General features: G+C 38.2%; 1 protein-coding gene and 1 non-coding gene across 3 annotated transcripts; both read right to left on the bottom strand.

Moving 5' to 3' along the window:
- Window positions 1–3623: 3623 nt before the first annotated feature.
- On the bottom strand, window positions 3624–15335 carry SNRNP27 (small nuclear ribonucleoprotein U4/U6.U5 subunit 27). Of its 2 annotated transcripts, XR_008391195.1 has the most exons (7): window positions 15226–15335; window positions 14014–14132; window positions 11324–11438; window positions 10721–10800; window positions 6522–6586; window positions 3883–4049; window positions 3624–3795 (listed from the first exon to the last, which is right to left on the bottom strand). XR_008391195.1 is itself a non-coding variant. In XM_053663321.1 (6 exons), exons 1-6 carry the CDS (start codon window positions 15257–15259, stop codon window positions 3995–3997), a joined length of 468 nt encoding a protein of 155 aa, XP_053519296.1. In that variant the 5' UTR covers window positions 15260–15335; the 3' UTR covers window positions 3624–3994. The 2 variants fall into 2 exon arrangements, 1 of the variants encoding a protein (XP_053519296.1); XM_053663321.1 differs by having other exon boundaries at window positions 3624–4049.
- On the bottom strand, window positions 8913–9073 carry LOC119035809 (U1 spliceosomal RNA). The gene has a single exon (XR_005079888.1). It is a non-coding gene; the product is annotated as a U1 spliceosomal RNA (small nuclear RNA).
- Window positions 15336–16721: the final 1386 nt, after the last annotated feature.

Here is a 16721-nt window from a genome sequence, read left to right as displayed (position 1 = left end):
GAAAAGTAAGGGCTGGACTTTATTCTAAGTGACAGAAGCAGTGGCAATGTGATTTGATGCATATTTAAAAAGGTTCACCTCTGCTGCAATAAACTGAGGCAACAAGAGAAGGAAGGAGAGCTACTAGGAGGCTACTATAGTAGTCATGGTAGAGCAACGGCTTCAGTTAGTAGAGGTGGTAAACAGTTTCAACACATCAAATCACTACAATGTATACTTGAAATATTTTACAATTTTATGTCAAGTATACCTTAATGGATCTGAAAAAAGTACATCCAAAATATACTCTCAGATTAGAGTCTAAAAAGTTTGCATAGGCCAAAGGAGTCAAGGATGAACCTAAGGATTTGGTCTAAGCAAAGAAGTGAGTGGAGGAACGAGCCACTCACTGAGATGAGGAAGCCTCAAAGAAGGCTGGGCAGGGACATGGAAGAAATTTGAGATGTCTAATAATCTAGGTGCATATACAGGCATGAATTCAGTAAAATGGTCAGGCTGGAATTATAAATTTGGAACCAAGACAGATGTTTGAGGTCATGCAAATAGAAGACTTACTAGGGCAGAGATTGGAAAGTCCAGGGATGGAACCCTGGAATACTCTTAACATTTAAATACTTAGAAATGGAAGATTTGGCATAATTTATGCCCACTGGGAGAAAGCAGCCTGTTAGAAGACAAAGATATCCTTCCATCTTTGTTATTCCTACAGAATCAGACAATCCGATGGATAAAAGATCTTTCAAACCAAGACTTCTCAGATCAGAGGTGTCTTATCTCTAAATTTTCATACTTTCTCCTTCTCTATTTCTTTGATGTTGGTTGATGGTGTACAAACCTGTTGAGCCACCAGATATTCTCAGATTACTTCTTTACAAAATGTGCTCCCTCAAGGATCTCAAGTCAAATCTTTACTAACAACATACTAAGATGACAATTCAAAGACCCGTAATTTAGTTTGGGGTATATATTTTATTCCAGAATTTTTGGCTTTCCTATTATAACAATTACATCTGATTTCCTTGGGTATGCACATTTGTGGTTAGAAACAGTCCTTGTCATGGATGATATACAAATACACAAGCTTTTGGAGAGTAGAGGTATGGGATTCTATTTGGCTCAACTGGCAAAAAGTCCAACAAAATAATCCAACTGCTGGAGGCAGTGACACTTGTACAATGGATGTAGCTAATTCAAATATTTGGGCACTGAAGGCATAGTTATTGGCATAAACACCAATGATTTCTACCTTTATTATATGAAAAGACTCAGCTTTTTCATATGGGAAATGGAGACAATACCTGCTATATTTCATAGGGATCAAATGAACCAAGGTGTTCTGTACACTGTACTATGCAATGCAGTCATACTATTCTTTATAGGGAATAACTTGCCAGAAGAGCTTTTAAACAACTATAATAGATGGTCAAATTTCAAATGCAATGAAGAATTTAAAAATCCAGCTAAAAACACTTACAAAATCATGTACTTATAGTGATTACAGAATTTCTTTTAAAATAGTAAAAAATTAGAAACAACTTGAATGTCCTTCAATGGGGCATCATTTAAAACAAATTATAGTCTATTCTACAATAGACTGTAATTGCTGTCCTTAAAAAAAAAGGGGCAGAAGGCAGAGTAGGTAAACGCTGTGCTCACCTCCTCCCAGGACCACATCAAAATTACAACTAAACTACAGAACAACCAAACTGCCTGAAGACCAGCTGAAGAGTCCTATAACAGGATATACAGAAGAAGCCATGTAGATACTGTGAATTGCATTATTTCTCTCTAAATTTCTGGAATAAACAGTACTTGGTGATAAAAAGAAAAAAGCAATATTACATGTACCAATAAGAAGCAATCTTAAGATGTACAAGTGAAAAAAGGCTAGGTGTAAAATAGTGTGCAAAGTTTGCTTACATGTGATTAATAAAATAGGATATATCTTTGTGTACATAAGGAATATTTCTGGAAAAAAATACACAATGCCCTTTATGCCAGGGGTGTCAAACTCATTTTCACCAGGGGCCACATTAGCCTGGTGATTGCCTTCAAAGGGCCAAAGTAATTTTAGGACTGTATAAATGTAACTACTCCTACTGTTAAGGAGTTGAAATTACATTTGGCCTTTTGAAGGCAACTGTGGCCCCTGGTGAAAATGAGTTTGACACCCTGCTTTATGCTCTGAACTGTGCTTGTATCAGTTACTTAAAAAAAGGGAAAAAACCTCAAATTTAAAATTTAACCACAGTGTCAAATATCAGTGAAATGTGAAACAGAATAGGTAATGATTATTATCTTCAATATAATAAGAGCTTCCTTCAAATAAGAAAAAGCTTGCCAAAACACAAATGGATCCAAGATTTGGAATTAGCATTTCACAAAAGAAATATACATGGCTAACATGTTTATAAAATGTTCTTTCTCCCTAGAAATTAAATATATTGAAACCAAACACCAGTATTTTACTTATCAGATTGGAAACTTTAAAAAAAATGTATTACCCAATATTAGTGCACACGTGGGAATGCTCACACTTTGCTGGTGAGCAACCCCCACCACCTCAGGTATAAGAACTAAACCTGTAACAGGAATACTTCTCACAGCAAATCATGGGAGGGAAGCCAATGTTCATCAAAGAATTAGTTTATAATAAATTATGGTACAACCAAGTACCTACTAAAAGCTAACTTTCCAAAGAATATGTAAAAATATTAAGAAACTGCTCTGGTTGGTGTGGCTTAGCAGACTGAGCCTGGCCTATGAACTGAAAGGCTGCCAGTTCGATTCCTGGGTAGGGCACATGCCTGTGCCACAAGCCAGGCCCTCACAGTTGGGAGTGTGCGAGAGGCAAGTGATCAACATACCATATCTTGTTTATAATCCACACATTTTGCCTAAATTTTTGAGGGAAAAATAAGGATGTGTATCATACATAAGTAGTGCCTGAATTACTTTGTATCTGTTCTTGTGTTTTGTAATTGTTTGTAAGATAAAATTCCTTGTACAAAAATAAATGTTAAAATTCCTTTATAATACAACAAACATCTAAATATAATTAATTAATTGAATTAAAAAATTGAAATGAAAAAATTTTTCCTGAAAGTTCAGTCCTAAAATGTGGGTGTGCATTATATACTACAAAATACAGTATCTCTTGCACACTGATGTTTCTCTCCCTATCTTTCTCCCTCCCTTCCCCTCTCTTTAAAAGTAAATAAAATCTTTAAAAAAGTAGTCACAACACATGGGAGAAAAAGGATTAGCAATGCACGACAGCATATACATCCCAATCTCATGGATGCAAGTGAGAAATATACACCCATAGGCACCTGGAAAGACATATACCGAAATATTAACATTATTTCTGGGGGTAGATTATAGGTGATTTTGGCTTTTCTTTTACTGTTTGGTTTCTCCCATTTTTTAATAAGCATGTATTGCTTTTAAAATAGGGGGAAAGTAATAAATGGTATTGAAGAAAAACCCTCAGAAGATAAAAAATCCAGTTATATATTTTTATTCTTCTAATTTTTAAATTTATAAGAATCATATCTGAATCTATGGAAAAAAAAGAAAATGTGTAGGAATTACTTTTACATAGTAATAAAATAGTTATCAAATACAAAGGGGTAGAAATATTGCTTTATTTTAGTAACTTACGTCCAAATTACTTTATGTGTTTAAAAAAGTCCTAATGAGCATCCAAAAAGAAAACATATACAGCTTCCACAGGAATAAGAACAAACAAACAAACAAAAAAAGGGTGTTAATGACTGCCCCAGGTGATATTTCCTAAAAGAAAAAAATGTAATTATTTAACCTTTCTTCTTCTGAGGCAGGATAAGTGAACTGCACACATCATAAATAAAATTTTCTTACTTTATGAGGAGGAAAGACTGTGATCCTGCTTTGGTGAATATGAAATATAAAATATAATGTCCACTCTTCTGATCACAATGAGGGAAAAAATCATTCTTCAATATTTCAATTCTCATGCAATGAAATCCAAAGGTCTGTTGAATCCACCTTTTCGATTCATGTATTGCCTATGACAAGAAGAAAAAAATTCAATGTTTATTTTTAAAAATTCTTAATTTCTCGTACAAAAATAATCACATGCTTCAGAGAATAAACCTATAAATCACCTTTAAGGTAGCAAAGTTCAGGGTAAGAAGTATTCAAGATTACTTAATGTACATTAAGAAAAGACTACTTCATTTCAGGGGAAAAAGGGGAAGGATTTACAGGAACTAGTATAAAGGACACATGGACAACAACTAAGGGGGTGGAAATGGAAGGGAGGTGGGGGGCACAGTGGGGTGGGCTGGGATGGGAGTAAAAGACAGAATACTGTAGTTGAAAAATAATTTTAAAAAAAGACTACTTCACTTTCAACATAAGTCAAAGTATTTTAGATTTCCATAAAATCCCCCCAAAAAAAAAAGGAAATATACTTTCAAAACTATTTGGGAAGGTTCCACAGGCTTTTAAAAAATGAACCGAAAATCCTTACTTATTCCAAATAACACTAAACACCTAGTTTAAGGAAAGAGAGCAGAGTTCCAAAACAGGTGCCCATCAAGTAAATCCAACTGCACACTGTACTAGTTTTCTCCATAAAACTTTATTTTTTTAATCTGTGATTTTATTTTTAATCATTTTAAGCCTATGATCACGTAATGAGCATTCTGTGTTGATGATCTATTCTCCTCTACTTTAATCCATCTATTGAGTTGGCTAAAGTACCATTACCAATCACACACACATATAGTAATTCTACAGTTGTTTTTGAATAGCTGTTCAAGACAATCCTGAATTACAACTTTGACTTCAAGAATTCACAAAGTTTGCTACTCCACTTTGCCACACTGAATTTTAAAAGCATCTGACCTTACAGATCATCTTCAAAATGTGAAGTGTTAAATATTCTTCATCTGATATTATACATGAACCACACTAAAATGCCTTTCATTAGGTAAAACACAACAGCTTAAATACAGGAAATTTTAATTAAATTAGCACAGTTCGGACCAAAAAGATAAAACGGACACTGTAAGCTTATCTTCAGCCCTTGACTTTTAACAGGCTAATGAACACAATTTGAAACACAAGTGAGTCCTGCCGTTTTGAGAAATAGAGAAGGGATTTCCTCAGTATTTAAACATGTTAGTATAGCCAGTTACAGAAATCTAAATATAAAACCAATCTCCTACAGGTTTTGAGATGGCATTCACCATCTCTGTGAAAAGTTGAACATAGAATCAAGTCCAACCGCCTTTTTAGAAGGTGAAAATAGTGATAGAATTTGGTGAACCAAAATTACCATCAAAGTACAAAAAGCTGATCATATTCATTTAACTACAAGCCCATCTTATTTAAATCAGAACTGCCCAAAAGAAATGTTCTATTCACGAGCTGAATGCTGATATATGAGACCAATGTAAATATAGTACATGTAAAAAAGGTCATGAGACATTTGTAATAAATAAGGCAGTAGTGAACTGTTACTCATTAGTTGCTTTTTAAAAGATAAGCCATCAAGTCTTCACTTTCTGTACTTTTCTTTTTTCCCCCCTGTACTTTTCTTAATGCCAGTGAAGATAATTTTTGTTCCAGGGATATACTTGATGGGATTCTCCAAGTACTCCATACGTGCAACCTCTCCCCAGGTTATGTCTTTGTTCTTGTTGGCATCGCGTAAGAAAATCCAGGGGCCTGACATGTCTTTTGCCCAAACAGACCATGGAGATTTGGCCCAGTCTTGTGCCTGCTTCCCTTCTCCACAGTATGGCATTGGGCTCACTGTTGAACAAAAATCTTCTTGCCCTTCTCAACACCACCCATTTTAAAACCACTCTTTGTTGCACACAAGTTTGTTCCCACTCCCAAACTTGATGTCTTGTTCTTTCCCTAAAATTTTATTTGAAGGCAACTTTACAAAGGAATAGCAATGATGATTCTGGTTCCTTAACTCACAGCATTCTTAAAACACATTATTCATTTTCTAAATTAACTGGAATGTTAGTCTCTTATCAGTAATAAAGATAGAGGGGATGTTCAAAGCTGTCTTGACTTTTCCATTCATCAGGATTTCACTCAGATTTCAACTATGAATTGGTTTGTCCTGTGGTATTAATAAAATCTCTGTACTTAACAGAAGAATGTATTTACAGCTGAAACCCTTACATAACCAATGTAAGTAAGTAATTCAGGGGGGATGTATTTTAAGTCTATAATTATAATGAAATTAAAACCTAAAGCCTTTTTTTAAAATGGCGTTTTAAAGAAAGATCTATACAGTCCTAAAACATTAAGCCAACTATCCTTCTTTATAATAATTATTAGTTCACACGTAAATTGGAAATTAACACACCAGACTGTAAGGAAGGAAGATTCAAACAAGGGACTGTATGGAAAACTGCTACATTTCCTACAAACACAACTATCCCATAATAAATTCTTTCCCAAGCACATAATTTATATCATCAGTTCAAACTTAATAATGGGGGTTAGCATACCTGTACTTCCTCTTCTGAGACACATTTATGGCATAGGCATTTACAGAGCCATCCACCTTTTTTCCCTGGAGAAAAGCAACAAACAAATATAAAAAACAGAAGGATATATTAAATGTCTTAATTCAAAGAGCTGGACCCTACAGACATACTTAAATGAAAAGATGCATCTAAGAATGAGGTAGTCCAATAAGAGAAAGAATTTTCAGATGCTAATGATATCCCATGAGCTCCCAAGTGTTACAATTTTGTTCACCTTTTTAGAGTCACATTTACGCAAATAATACAATATTCAAACCCACAAACATTCAAGGTTTATATATTATGTGTAAGGTATGCAGGGAAATAGAGTAGCAAATCCTAACCTTTTTTGGTCAAAAAATTATTTGAAAGCCCTGGCTGGTGTAGCTCAGTGGACTGAGCATAGGCCTGGGAACCAAAGGATTTCGGTTGGATTACCAGTCAGGGAACACGCCTGGGTTGCAGGCCAGTTCCCAGCAGGGAATGCACGAGAGGCAACCATACACTGATATTTCTCTCCCTCTCTCCTTCCCTTCCCCCTCTAAAGATAAATAAATAAAATCTTAAAAAAAAATTCTTTGAAACCACATACAAGTTAAGGATAGTTTATCTAGAAAAATTCTTGTTCTCAAATCACGGCTGGATCAGTCACCATTTACCTAGATCCCATTCATTGCACAGGCCTTGTCATTTGGATTTTTAAATAAAAAATCAGAACACAGAAAACCAGATGATAACGTTGAGTGTCACTTGTATCTTGGCCTTTTCTCATGTGGCATCTATACTGTTTTTCATGAATTCTTTTGATTCAGCTGAGTTAACTCACTAACTCACCACTTGCTGTTCATCATGCCTGATCACCATCCCACCTCCCATCCAATCTTCAACTATCTGGTTCTTATACATAGTTCAAGGCCCAATTCAAATGACCCAGCTGGCAGGGACTCTCTTCTCTAGCTCCCACAGAATGTTAACTGGGCTTTCCTCACAATATCTTCCACGTTCCAACCTGCGTCACCATGATGTACAGTATATACTTCGTGTTATTTCTCCTATGAGATGGAAAGTTTCTTGATGAAGGGATATGACTGTGAGTCACTTTTGCATTCCCACATCTTAGGCCACTGAACTTGCAAGTGCTCAGAAAATGATTTTAAGTGTGTGAGCATCAGTGGTTGCTTTCTCTCTCTCTCATACACACACACACACACACACACACACACATACATACATACATACATACATATACAACCCTCAACCTCCTTCTTCCCCTACTGTTCCCCTCATGGGAATGTACCCTTATCTGTGTAGCACACTTATTAGATACCTGGGTTAAGAATACAAAAAAAGGATTCTTACTCACTGGCCTACAAGCATGTACAAATGAGGTACATATATGAAGTGGAGCTAAAATAAATACATTTGGTCTTAATTTTCTATTCCTGTTTTCACTACATTTTTGGGAAGGGGAGAATATTGGGTAAATTACTTGAGGTGTATGATTTTGACATCTAAAGAACTGGAGGTGGGCATGAGTTGGAAAGACTAACTTGCAAAAAAAGTAAATAATGCTAATCTTTTACTAAGTTCAATTGCTAAAGTCTTAATGATTTTTAAAAAACTATTTGTGGAATTGTATATTAATAGCCCTATTTTACATGATGCGATAAAAAATTATCTGTTAATATAAGCTTTGAATTTTTCTAAAATGTTAAAATGGAAGGGAAAATAAGTGACTACACTGGCATTTTAATTAAAAGGTCCCACAATAGATCTATGATGAAATATAACAAGATACACATTGCTAAAAAACACAAATGAGCTTATAACTGGTAGTCATTTGAAGCCAACTGTATATAAGCTAAATTAGCATTCCTGTAGATGCCATTAAAAAACAACTGATATCATCTGTTCTGATAGTACTCAATAATTTTTATGGGATCTATAAATTTTCACTTAATTTTTCCCTTATAAACAAACATCTTCAGTATAGACTACATTTTAAAGCAAGTAAGACTTCATCTTTACATCTGATTCTCAGGAATTTCAAACACTGTGCAATAGTAATCCCACCCCACAAAAAAGAAAATAATTCTGGTAAGTTCCCTCTCTATTCTTCTAAGAACAATAAAATAAATGTTGCTTTACCTCAGAGATATTATTATGAATCCTATATACAGTAGTAAATAGTTTCACTTGGAAAATACTCTTTGGAAAACAAATATTCAAGGGAACAAATGCTGACACATAAATGACATTAAATTCCAACATGGGATTTCATTCTCACATAACCATTTGTAAGAATAAGAGCTCATTCTTAATTTTCTCACTTCAAAACAGCCATGCCTTAGTTATACAGTGTCTTTTTTGCCAGGGGAGAATGCAAATGCAGTCTCCTATTCCCACAAAGTATGCAGTTGGTTTTCCACATTTGGGGAAATCACAGGGGTCAGTACGTCTGGAGTGCAATGGATAAGGCTCACCCTGGGAAAACCACCTTCATGATCATGGTATCTTCCCTGCCAGGTAAGTAGGGAGGGAGAAAGAATGGGAAAGAAAAACAATAATGTGTGAAAGAAACATACATCGGTTGTCTCTTGCACGCACCCAACTGGAGACCTGGCCCACAACCCAGCCATGTGCCCTAATGGGAATTGAACAAGAGACCATTTAGTTTGCAGGCTGGTGTTCAATCCACTGAGCCACACCAGCCAGGGCAATGTCATCGTTAAAACAAAACAAAACAAAACAAAACAAAACAAAAGACAAAACAAAACAAAACAAAACAAAAACAAGTGCACCTGACACAATCACATTGGTTAGAAACTCTTACAGCATGTAAAATCACACCACTCCATTCACAACTCAATGGAATACAAAATTAGGGCAAGAGGATTATTTTTCTTTAAAATCTCAATTTCCATTTACAAAACTAAACAGACATAAAATTCTAGAAAAGAAAAAGTTTTTAAAATATATTTTCTCTCCACACACACATGGGCTAGTGGCTACAGTGAGGCTGGAAATAGAAGTAGAAAGCAAATCATGGAGGGGCTTTTGCCACTCCCAGCCATTTTTATATCCTTACTAGCCCCCTTTTTTCCTCCTCCCCTTTCCATCTCCTCTCCCCAACTCCCCTCTCCCATATTTCTCTCTTTAGCCGTATCTCTCTGTCTCTACTCTCTCCCCTCTTCCTCCCTATAACTGACTTTATGCTGTTCCACAATCCCTCCCTTTTAAATCCTCCATTTCCTTATTCTTACCAGTGTTATGCTGAAGGCTAGACAGCATTCAATCTCCAATCCACCCTCTTCTGAGCTGTGAGGGATGTGTGCAGCTACCCAATGTCATCTTTACCTGGCTGCTGCTTTCCCTCTTCTGTTTCCCAGCACTTCCCCTTCCCATAACCCTTTCTTGGATAACCCTACCACCCAGTCCTTCAGCCTGTCACCTTAGAGTCATCACCGACTGCTCGCTTCCACTCCTACCACCATTAACTCTGGCTCCTGAATGGTTCTCAACATCCCAGCCCCTCCTGTCAGTTCAGGCTTTCACCATCTTTCACTTGCACAACTCGGCAGTCCTCCCTGAATCTCTAATCTAACCTGCCTCCCATCTGTGTTCCAATACTGCCCTGGGTCATCTTTCTAAAACACACATACAATCCTATCTCTCATTTTCTTAAAAATTACCGCTTTCTCTCAACACCTAAAGAATCAATTCTAAATTCCTTAACATAGCTGGGAGTAGCAAAAGCCCCTCCATGATTTGCTTTCTACTTCTATTTCCAGCCTCACTGTAGCCATTAGCCCATCAGCATTCTTTTACCACTCACTAAATTTGAAATTCCCACAATACACCATGCTCCTTCATGCCTACATGGCATTTTCATGAGCTCTTCCTTTCACTTCAAATGATTTTCCTCCTATTTTTCGTACTGGCCCTTTAAGACCTAATTCAACATCATCCCAGGCAAACACTTCCTGGATTCAAACAGCACCTCACTGTTTCTTCTTCACGCTTTCAAAGCCCTTCGTAGAGAAAATTATTGTCTTTTAACTGAACAAACTTATAACGGTGCAAGAAATTACACTAGTGATAGTAAAGAATATGGAAGAATGGGACAGTCATAATGAATTAATTCAACTCAGAATGCTTAACGAGCTGCATATTTGACTTACTTTTGTGGAGTCAAAGGAGGCAAATCCCATTAACTTCATCATTTCTATTTCTTCCTCTGTTTTGCCCTCCAAGTCTTCCTCTGCAAAAGTAACTTATAATTTTTAAAACTCTTATCATTTCATATATAGGAGGAAAAGTGGTAATAGATTAATAGTCATTCTACCTTCCCAGCAGAGAATATATAAAACAATTAGCTAAATGCTTGAGTCTAACACAAAATAAATCCTCTTCAATTAGGGCAAAATATAACTTAAGGTGCAATGAAGGAATGTGCTCCCCACCTTCCACAGAAGAGACTGCTTAAAATGACATGGCTGAAGCCTTTAGGCAGGACCACCTTTAATATCAGACACAACACTTGTTTTGAAGGTACTTCCAAAATAGAATATGCTCACATTTTTAACTTTCCTTCCTATGTCAGGAGCATGACAGATAACCAGGAACTCACTAAAGTACAATTAAAAATCTCAAAACCATATGCGATGAACACTGTAAAAAACTTAACATATTTCAATGTTCAAAAATTATACAATTATCAAAATGACTGAAGTTATCTAAACAAGGCTGTACTCTTCCTACAGTTATTTACCAAATAACATTACCAGTAATCTGACGTTCTTTGCTTTTTGTTTCTTTTGCTTCTTTCTTTTCCTCATCTCTCCTTTCTTTCAGTCGAGAAGGGGAAGGAGATGTGGATCTATGTCGCCTTGGGGACCTAATATTTTAATAAGTGAAGAAGTCAGAAACAGAGACATACCTGGCCACTTGTGTCAATCAGCAGTGATGCACATGAGTGCCAGAAAGGTAAAGGCGGGACAAAAGCCAGGCTCCAGAGAACCAGAGGTTCAGTTCTTATAGAAGAAAAAGTTAGAAGGTTCTGCCTAGGCCCTGATAGTCAGCTAAGTTTTTTTTGTAAGGCAGAACAATGTAACTAAACAGTTTCTAACAATTACACATAAACACACAAAAAGTTGACTTAAACAGCAATTGATGCTTATTAAGTAAAAGGCGAAAGATTTATGCGATCTGAAGAGAAACCAGAGTACTGATGCTTATTAAGAATCAAGAATCCAGAGACTTCCGAACAAGATGGAGGCGTAGGTAGAAACACTGTACCTCCTCACACAACCAAGTTTAAAGACAACAAAGTTTTAGTAACAAAAACGCAACCAAAACACAGAAAATTGAACTGTACAACAACAATGAACCATTCAGCCAGACTGGTAAGAGGGATGGGATCAGTGGCTGGTGGAGCCAGGAAAAAGCAGCCAGACGGACCCAGGAGCACAGGTGGCGGCTGGCAGATCCCAGGTGTGAGGTGGCAACATGCGGACCCAGTGGGGACACGAGGTAGCTGGCTGACCATGGTCACACATTTGCATGCAAATAAACCAGGCAGAGGAGCGAGCAGTGAGACAGACCACGAAGGCTAGGACCCCAGTGACAGGAACTAAAGCCTAAAAGCACCAATTGGAAAAACTTTCAGGGGTGAGGTGTCTGGAGAACCTCCCAGGCTCACACAGAGTTTGTTGGAGAGACCCACAGGGATTGAAATCCCAGAGAGAGTGAGGAACAAATGCCACTGCCCCTCTCTGACCCCGCCCCCACATACAGCGTCACAATCCAGAGACTTGGGTCACCCCACCCTGGTGAACACCTAAGGCTCCACCCCTCATACGTAACAGGTGCGAACAGACCAAAACATAATGGCTCAAGAAGAACAGCTCAAAGCCCCAGAGGCGATACTTCTAAGCAACCAAGAGATAGCCAACCTATCAGATGCACAGTTCAAAACACTGGTGATCAGGATGCTCACAGAACTGGTTGATTTTAGTCACAAATTAGACGAACAAATGAAGGCTAAACTAACTAAAATGAAGGGAAATGCACAAGAAACCAATAGTGATGGAAAGGAAACTGGGACTCAAATCAAGGGAGTGGACCAGAAGAAAGAAAAAAATGACCAAACAGAAAAATATGAAGAAATAAGAATTCAAAAAAATGAGGAGAGGCTTAGGAACCTCCAGGACATCTTTAAATGTTCCAACATCCGAATTATAGGAGTACCAAAATGGGAAGAGAAACAGCAACAAGTGGAAAACTTATTTGAACAAATAATAAAGGAGAACTTCCTCAATCTGGCAAAGGAAATAGACTTCCAGGAAATCCAGGAAGCTCAGAGTCCCAAAGAAGTTGGACCCAAGAAGGAACACACCAAGGCACATCATCATTATATTAGCCAAGATTCAAATGAAGGAGAGAATCCTAGAAGCAACAAGAGATAAGGGGACAGTCATCTACAAAGGAGTTCCCATCAGACTGTCAGCTGATTTCTCAAAAGAGACCTTATAGGCAAGAAGGGGCTGGAAAGAAGTATTCCAAGTCATGAAATCCAAAGACCTATATCCAAGATTGCTCTATCCAGCAATGCATTCATTTAAAATGGAAGGCCAGATAACGTGCTTCTCAGATAAGGTGAAGTTCAAGGAGTTCATCATCACCAAGCCCTTATTATATGAAATGTTAAAGGAACTTATCTAAGAAAAAGAAGATAAAAAACATGAACAGTGAAAGGACAGCAAACTTACAGTTATTAAGAACCACAGCTAAAACAAAAGCAAACTAAGAGGACAGCTAGATCAGGAGTGGAAACATAGAAATGAAGATCTCAAGGAGGGTTAGCAACAGGGGAGTGGGAGGAGGAGAAGGGGGGAGAAGGTACAGAGAATAAGTAGCATAGGTGGTAGGTAGAAAATAGGGGGGGAAGGCAAGAATAGTAGGGGAAATATAGAATCTAAAGAACTTGTGACACATGGACATAAACTAAGGGGGAGGGATGGTGAGGGAGGGGCGTACAGGGTGGAGGGGAATGAAGGGGGAGAAATGGGACAACTGTAATGGCATAATCAATAAAATATATTTTAAAAAAGAATTAAGAGTCTATTCTAAGGTTCTTCCATGATCTCATATTCTTGATTATATACCCGAATAAACCATTATCACAAAAAGTTAATATAAAACAAAACAAACCCTTATTTCTTATTCTTGCCAAGGACCATGTTAAGTGCTTTTCCCACATCATTTCTCTTTATTCCTAAAGGCAACTCAAGGAGTAGAGACTTACTAACCCATTTATCAACAGGGGATGTTAGGTTTAGAATGAAGTAGGCTTAAGTTCCCTTCATTTCCTGACACTTAAATCGCCTTGTAAGTGATAAAAACAAAGTTAGAGGCAACAAGTAGTTTCTTTGGGATTTGTGGTAAAACCCCTGGTTATTTTCTGCACTTATCTGGAGCGTCTTCTGTGTGGGGATCGAGAGCGGCTCCTTCTCCGATCTCTGTCCCGGGACCGGGACCTTTCTCGGCGCCTGCGTTCCCTCTCCCGGGAGGTGGACCGGGACCGCCTGCGCTCTAATACAAACGGAAAATTGCAGAGACAAAATTACCTCAATTACCTGGAGCTACGCTAATACAAATATAATGCAAGCCATTTCTAGTAGCCACATTAAAAAAGTAAAAAAAAAAACAGGTGAAATTAATTTTAACAGAGTATTACATATAATATAAAAATTACTGAGATTTTTTACTTTCTTTTTTGTAATAAATTCAGAAAATCTGGTTCTATGGTTACACAGCACTTTATAATTCTGATTGACCACATCTTAAGGCAGAGGTGTCAGACTCATTTTCACATGGGGCAGGGGGTGCACATCAGCCTCGGGGTTGCCTTCAAAGAACTGAAATAATTTTAGGGCTGTATAAATATAACCACTCCTTAACTGTTAAGGAGTTGAAATTATATTGGGCCCTATTGAGACTTAAGGGCTCAATAGCCATATGTGGATGGTGGCCTCATTTAACTTTTAAGAACGTCAAGTCTTGACAAGTTGAAGGAGGTAAAAACTGACCAGGGGGCAGAGCCAAGGGTCTAAGTCAGATCTGCTCCAGGTCTTGCGTCCTTTACATCGCTCTGCTTCACTTATGGCTGAGACCAGGAGACCTTACGAGGTGAGCTCCCTGAACGCAATATTCTAAATATCAATTTCCCTATTATAATAAACTAGAGGAACCTAAAGTGGAACATTTGAGATCCAGGCTGTACTACATGCTGAGTGTTATGGAATGTGACATTAATATTCCCATCAGTTTTTAAAGTTAGGTAATAGTACCGCCAGTGTCTGATTACGGGAATTCGGTCTCAAAAAGGTTGGATGACCTACACACATTCACTCAGAAATAAAATGAGGGAACGGTGGTCTGATTCTGAACGAGCCAGTCACAAGAATAACAAAAATTACTGTAGAAGGCTGTCAAAGAGTCAGCGAAACCCCAATGTATTAGAGGAAAAAAACTACTTTAAATCCGGAAGGCCCGGTACTCGCCCCCCCTCTACCCCCTGCTCGTCTCAGGAATAAAGGGCCTGTCTTTCCGTGGCCTAGCACTGAAAAAAGCGGGATGCGCCTCCAACAGAGTCCCAGGCCCTCTGTATTGCTTCTGGACTCACCCCTCCGCGGGGAACGGCTGCGGCTGCGACCCATTTCGAGATCTCTTCCACTTCACGCCACCCGTGAAACGAATGCGCGACAACTTCCGGGGCAGCCGGAAGTGTGCTTTCACTGCCGACTGGAAAAGGCTCAAAAGATTCGCAAGGGTTCCGGCTTCTAAAGAAGTAGGATTGAGCTAAATCACCTGAGGTCAGAGATGCTGGTGAGGACCAAGTTCTTATCTCTGCTCCTCCAGCCCCATTTTCGCCATGGCTATGTGTTCACGGTGGGCATTAAAGTATGCTAATTGATGTTATTATAGAAATCTGGAAAAGACCCGTATCCCTCCCCCCTCCCCTCATTTTCCTTTCTAGTTCTTGTCCGCATGCACAAAAGGTTTCTTATCAAACCAATGTGTACATAGCATTCGCAGTTTAAGTCCACCGGGGGAAGCACCAGGGTGGGTCAGGAGGCAGAGGGAGCGAGGGGAAAGCATGGATAAGAGACTTGATTATGGTTTTTGCTGGAAGGAATGGGGGAAGCCGGGGAAGCGAGTTTATGATTGGTGAGTTTGAATAATTTTAGGGGATTTTGGGATGTAAGGGCTTTCCAGAGTTGTTTGGTACCTGGCCCTGAGGTTGTTAAGGCAGAGGAATATTGTCTAAAGAAAGTGGTTGGAGGATATAGGTTGCCAGCTCAAAGGCAGGCTTCCAAGTTTTCAAAACATCAGAAAAATAAAGAAAAAGGCATGATTAATGCAATTATTCACACGAACATTTGTTGCACACCCGTGTACCAGAGGCTTAATCAGTGAAAAAGATATGCCTGCTCTTGAGTAGACTGCTGGCCACTGAGGGACGCAAACAAGTGAACAGTGTGAATGTGCACTGATAGAAGAACATTTTGAGGGCACATAAGACTGGTACCTAACTGGTGTTGAGGGGAAGGTTGTCAAGAAGTTTCCAGAAGGAAATGATGTCCAAACAAGACCTTAAAGATAAGTAGAAATTAGCCAGGTGAAATGGGGTGACGTTTGTAGTAGGGGGAGGTGGGAGAGATTGTCAGGCAGAGAAGGCTGCACATGCAGAGGATGGGCTATGCAGAGAACTGAAAGTATGGCTGCCACTTAGGGAACAAGGAGTGGAAATATAAAGACAAGGCTAGAATAGAATTGTAAACTGACAGTTATCTTGAGACAAAGGCAGTAGGGAGCCTTTGAAGGTTTTAAGGATGGCAGGGAATCAGATTTGAATTTATTAAGAGAACACTGAGTAATGTAGAGACTTGACTGGGGGAATATAATAATAGGAGGCTGGTACAATAATCTAGGTAAGAAATTATATTGGCATGTACTAAAATGGTGTAAGTAGGTATGATGGAAAGTGCTTAAATTTGAGAAATAGTTCGTGAAACTAGAAAAACTTGGTGATTTTTGGATGCAGAGGATGAGGGAATTAGAAGACTTAACAACATTCAGGTTTCTGGTTTGTGAAACTAGGTAGATGATAGCTTTATT

This window comes from Artibeus jamaicensis, unplaced genomic scaffold (assembly GCF_021234435.1).
Source record: "Artibeus jamaicensis isolate MK-2021 breed Jamaican fruit bat unplaced genomic scaffold, CSHL_Jam_final contig_3174, whole genome shotgun sequence".
Taxonomy (NCBI): domain Eukaryota; kingdom Metazoa; phylum Chordata; class Mammalia; order Chiroptera; family Phyllostomidae; genus Artibeus; species Artibeus jamaicensis.
Note: the sequence above shows the minus strand (reverse complement) of the source record. Positions and strands in the feature narration are given on the sequence as shown.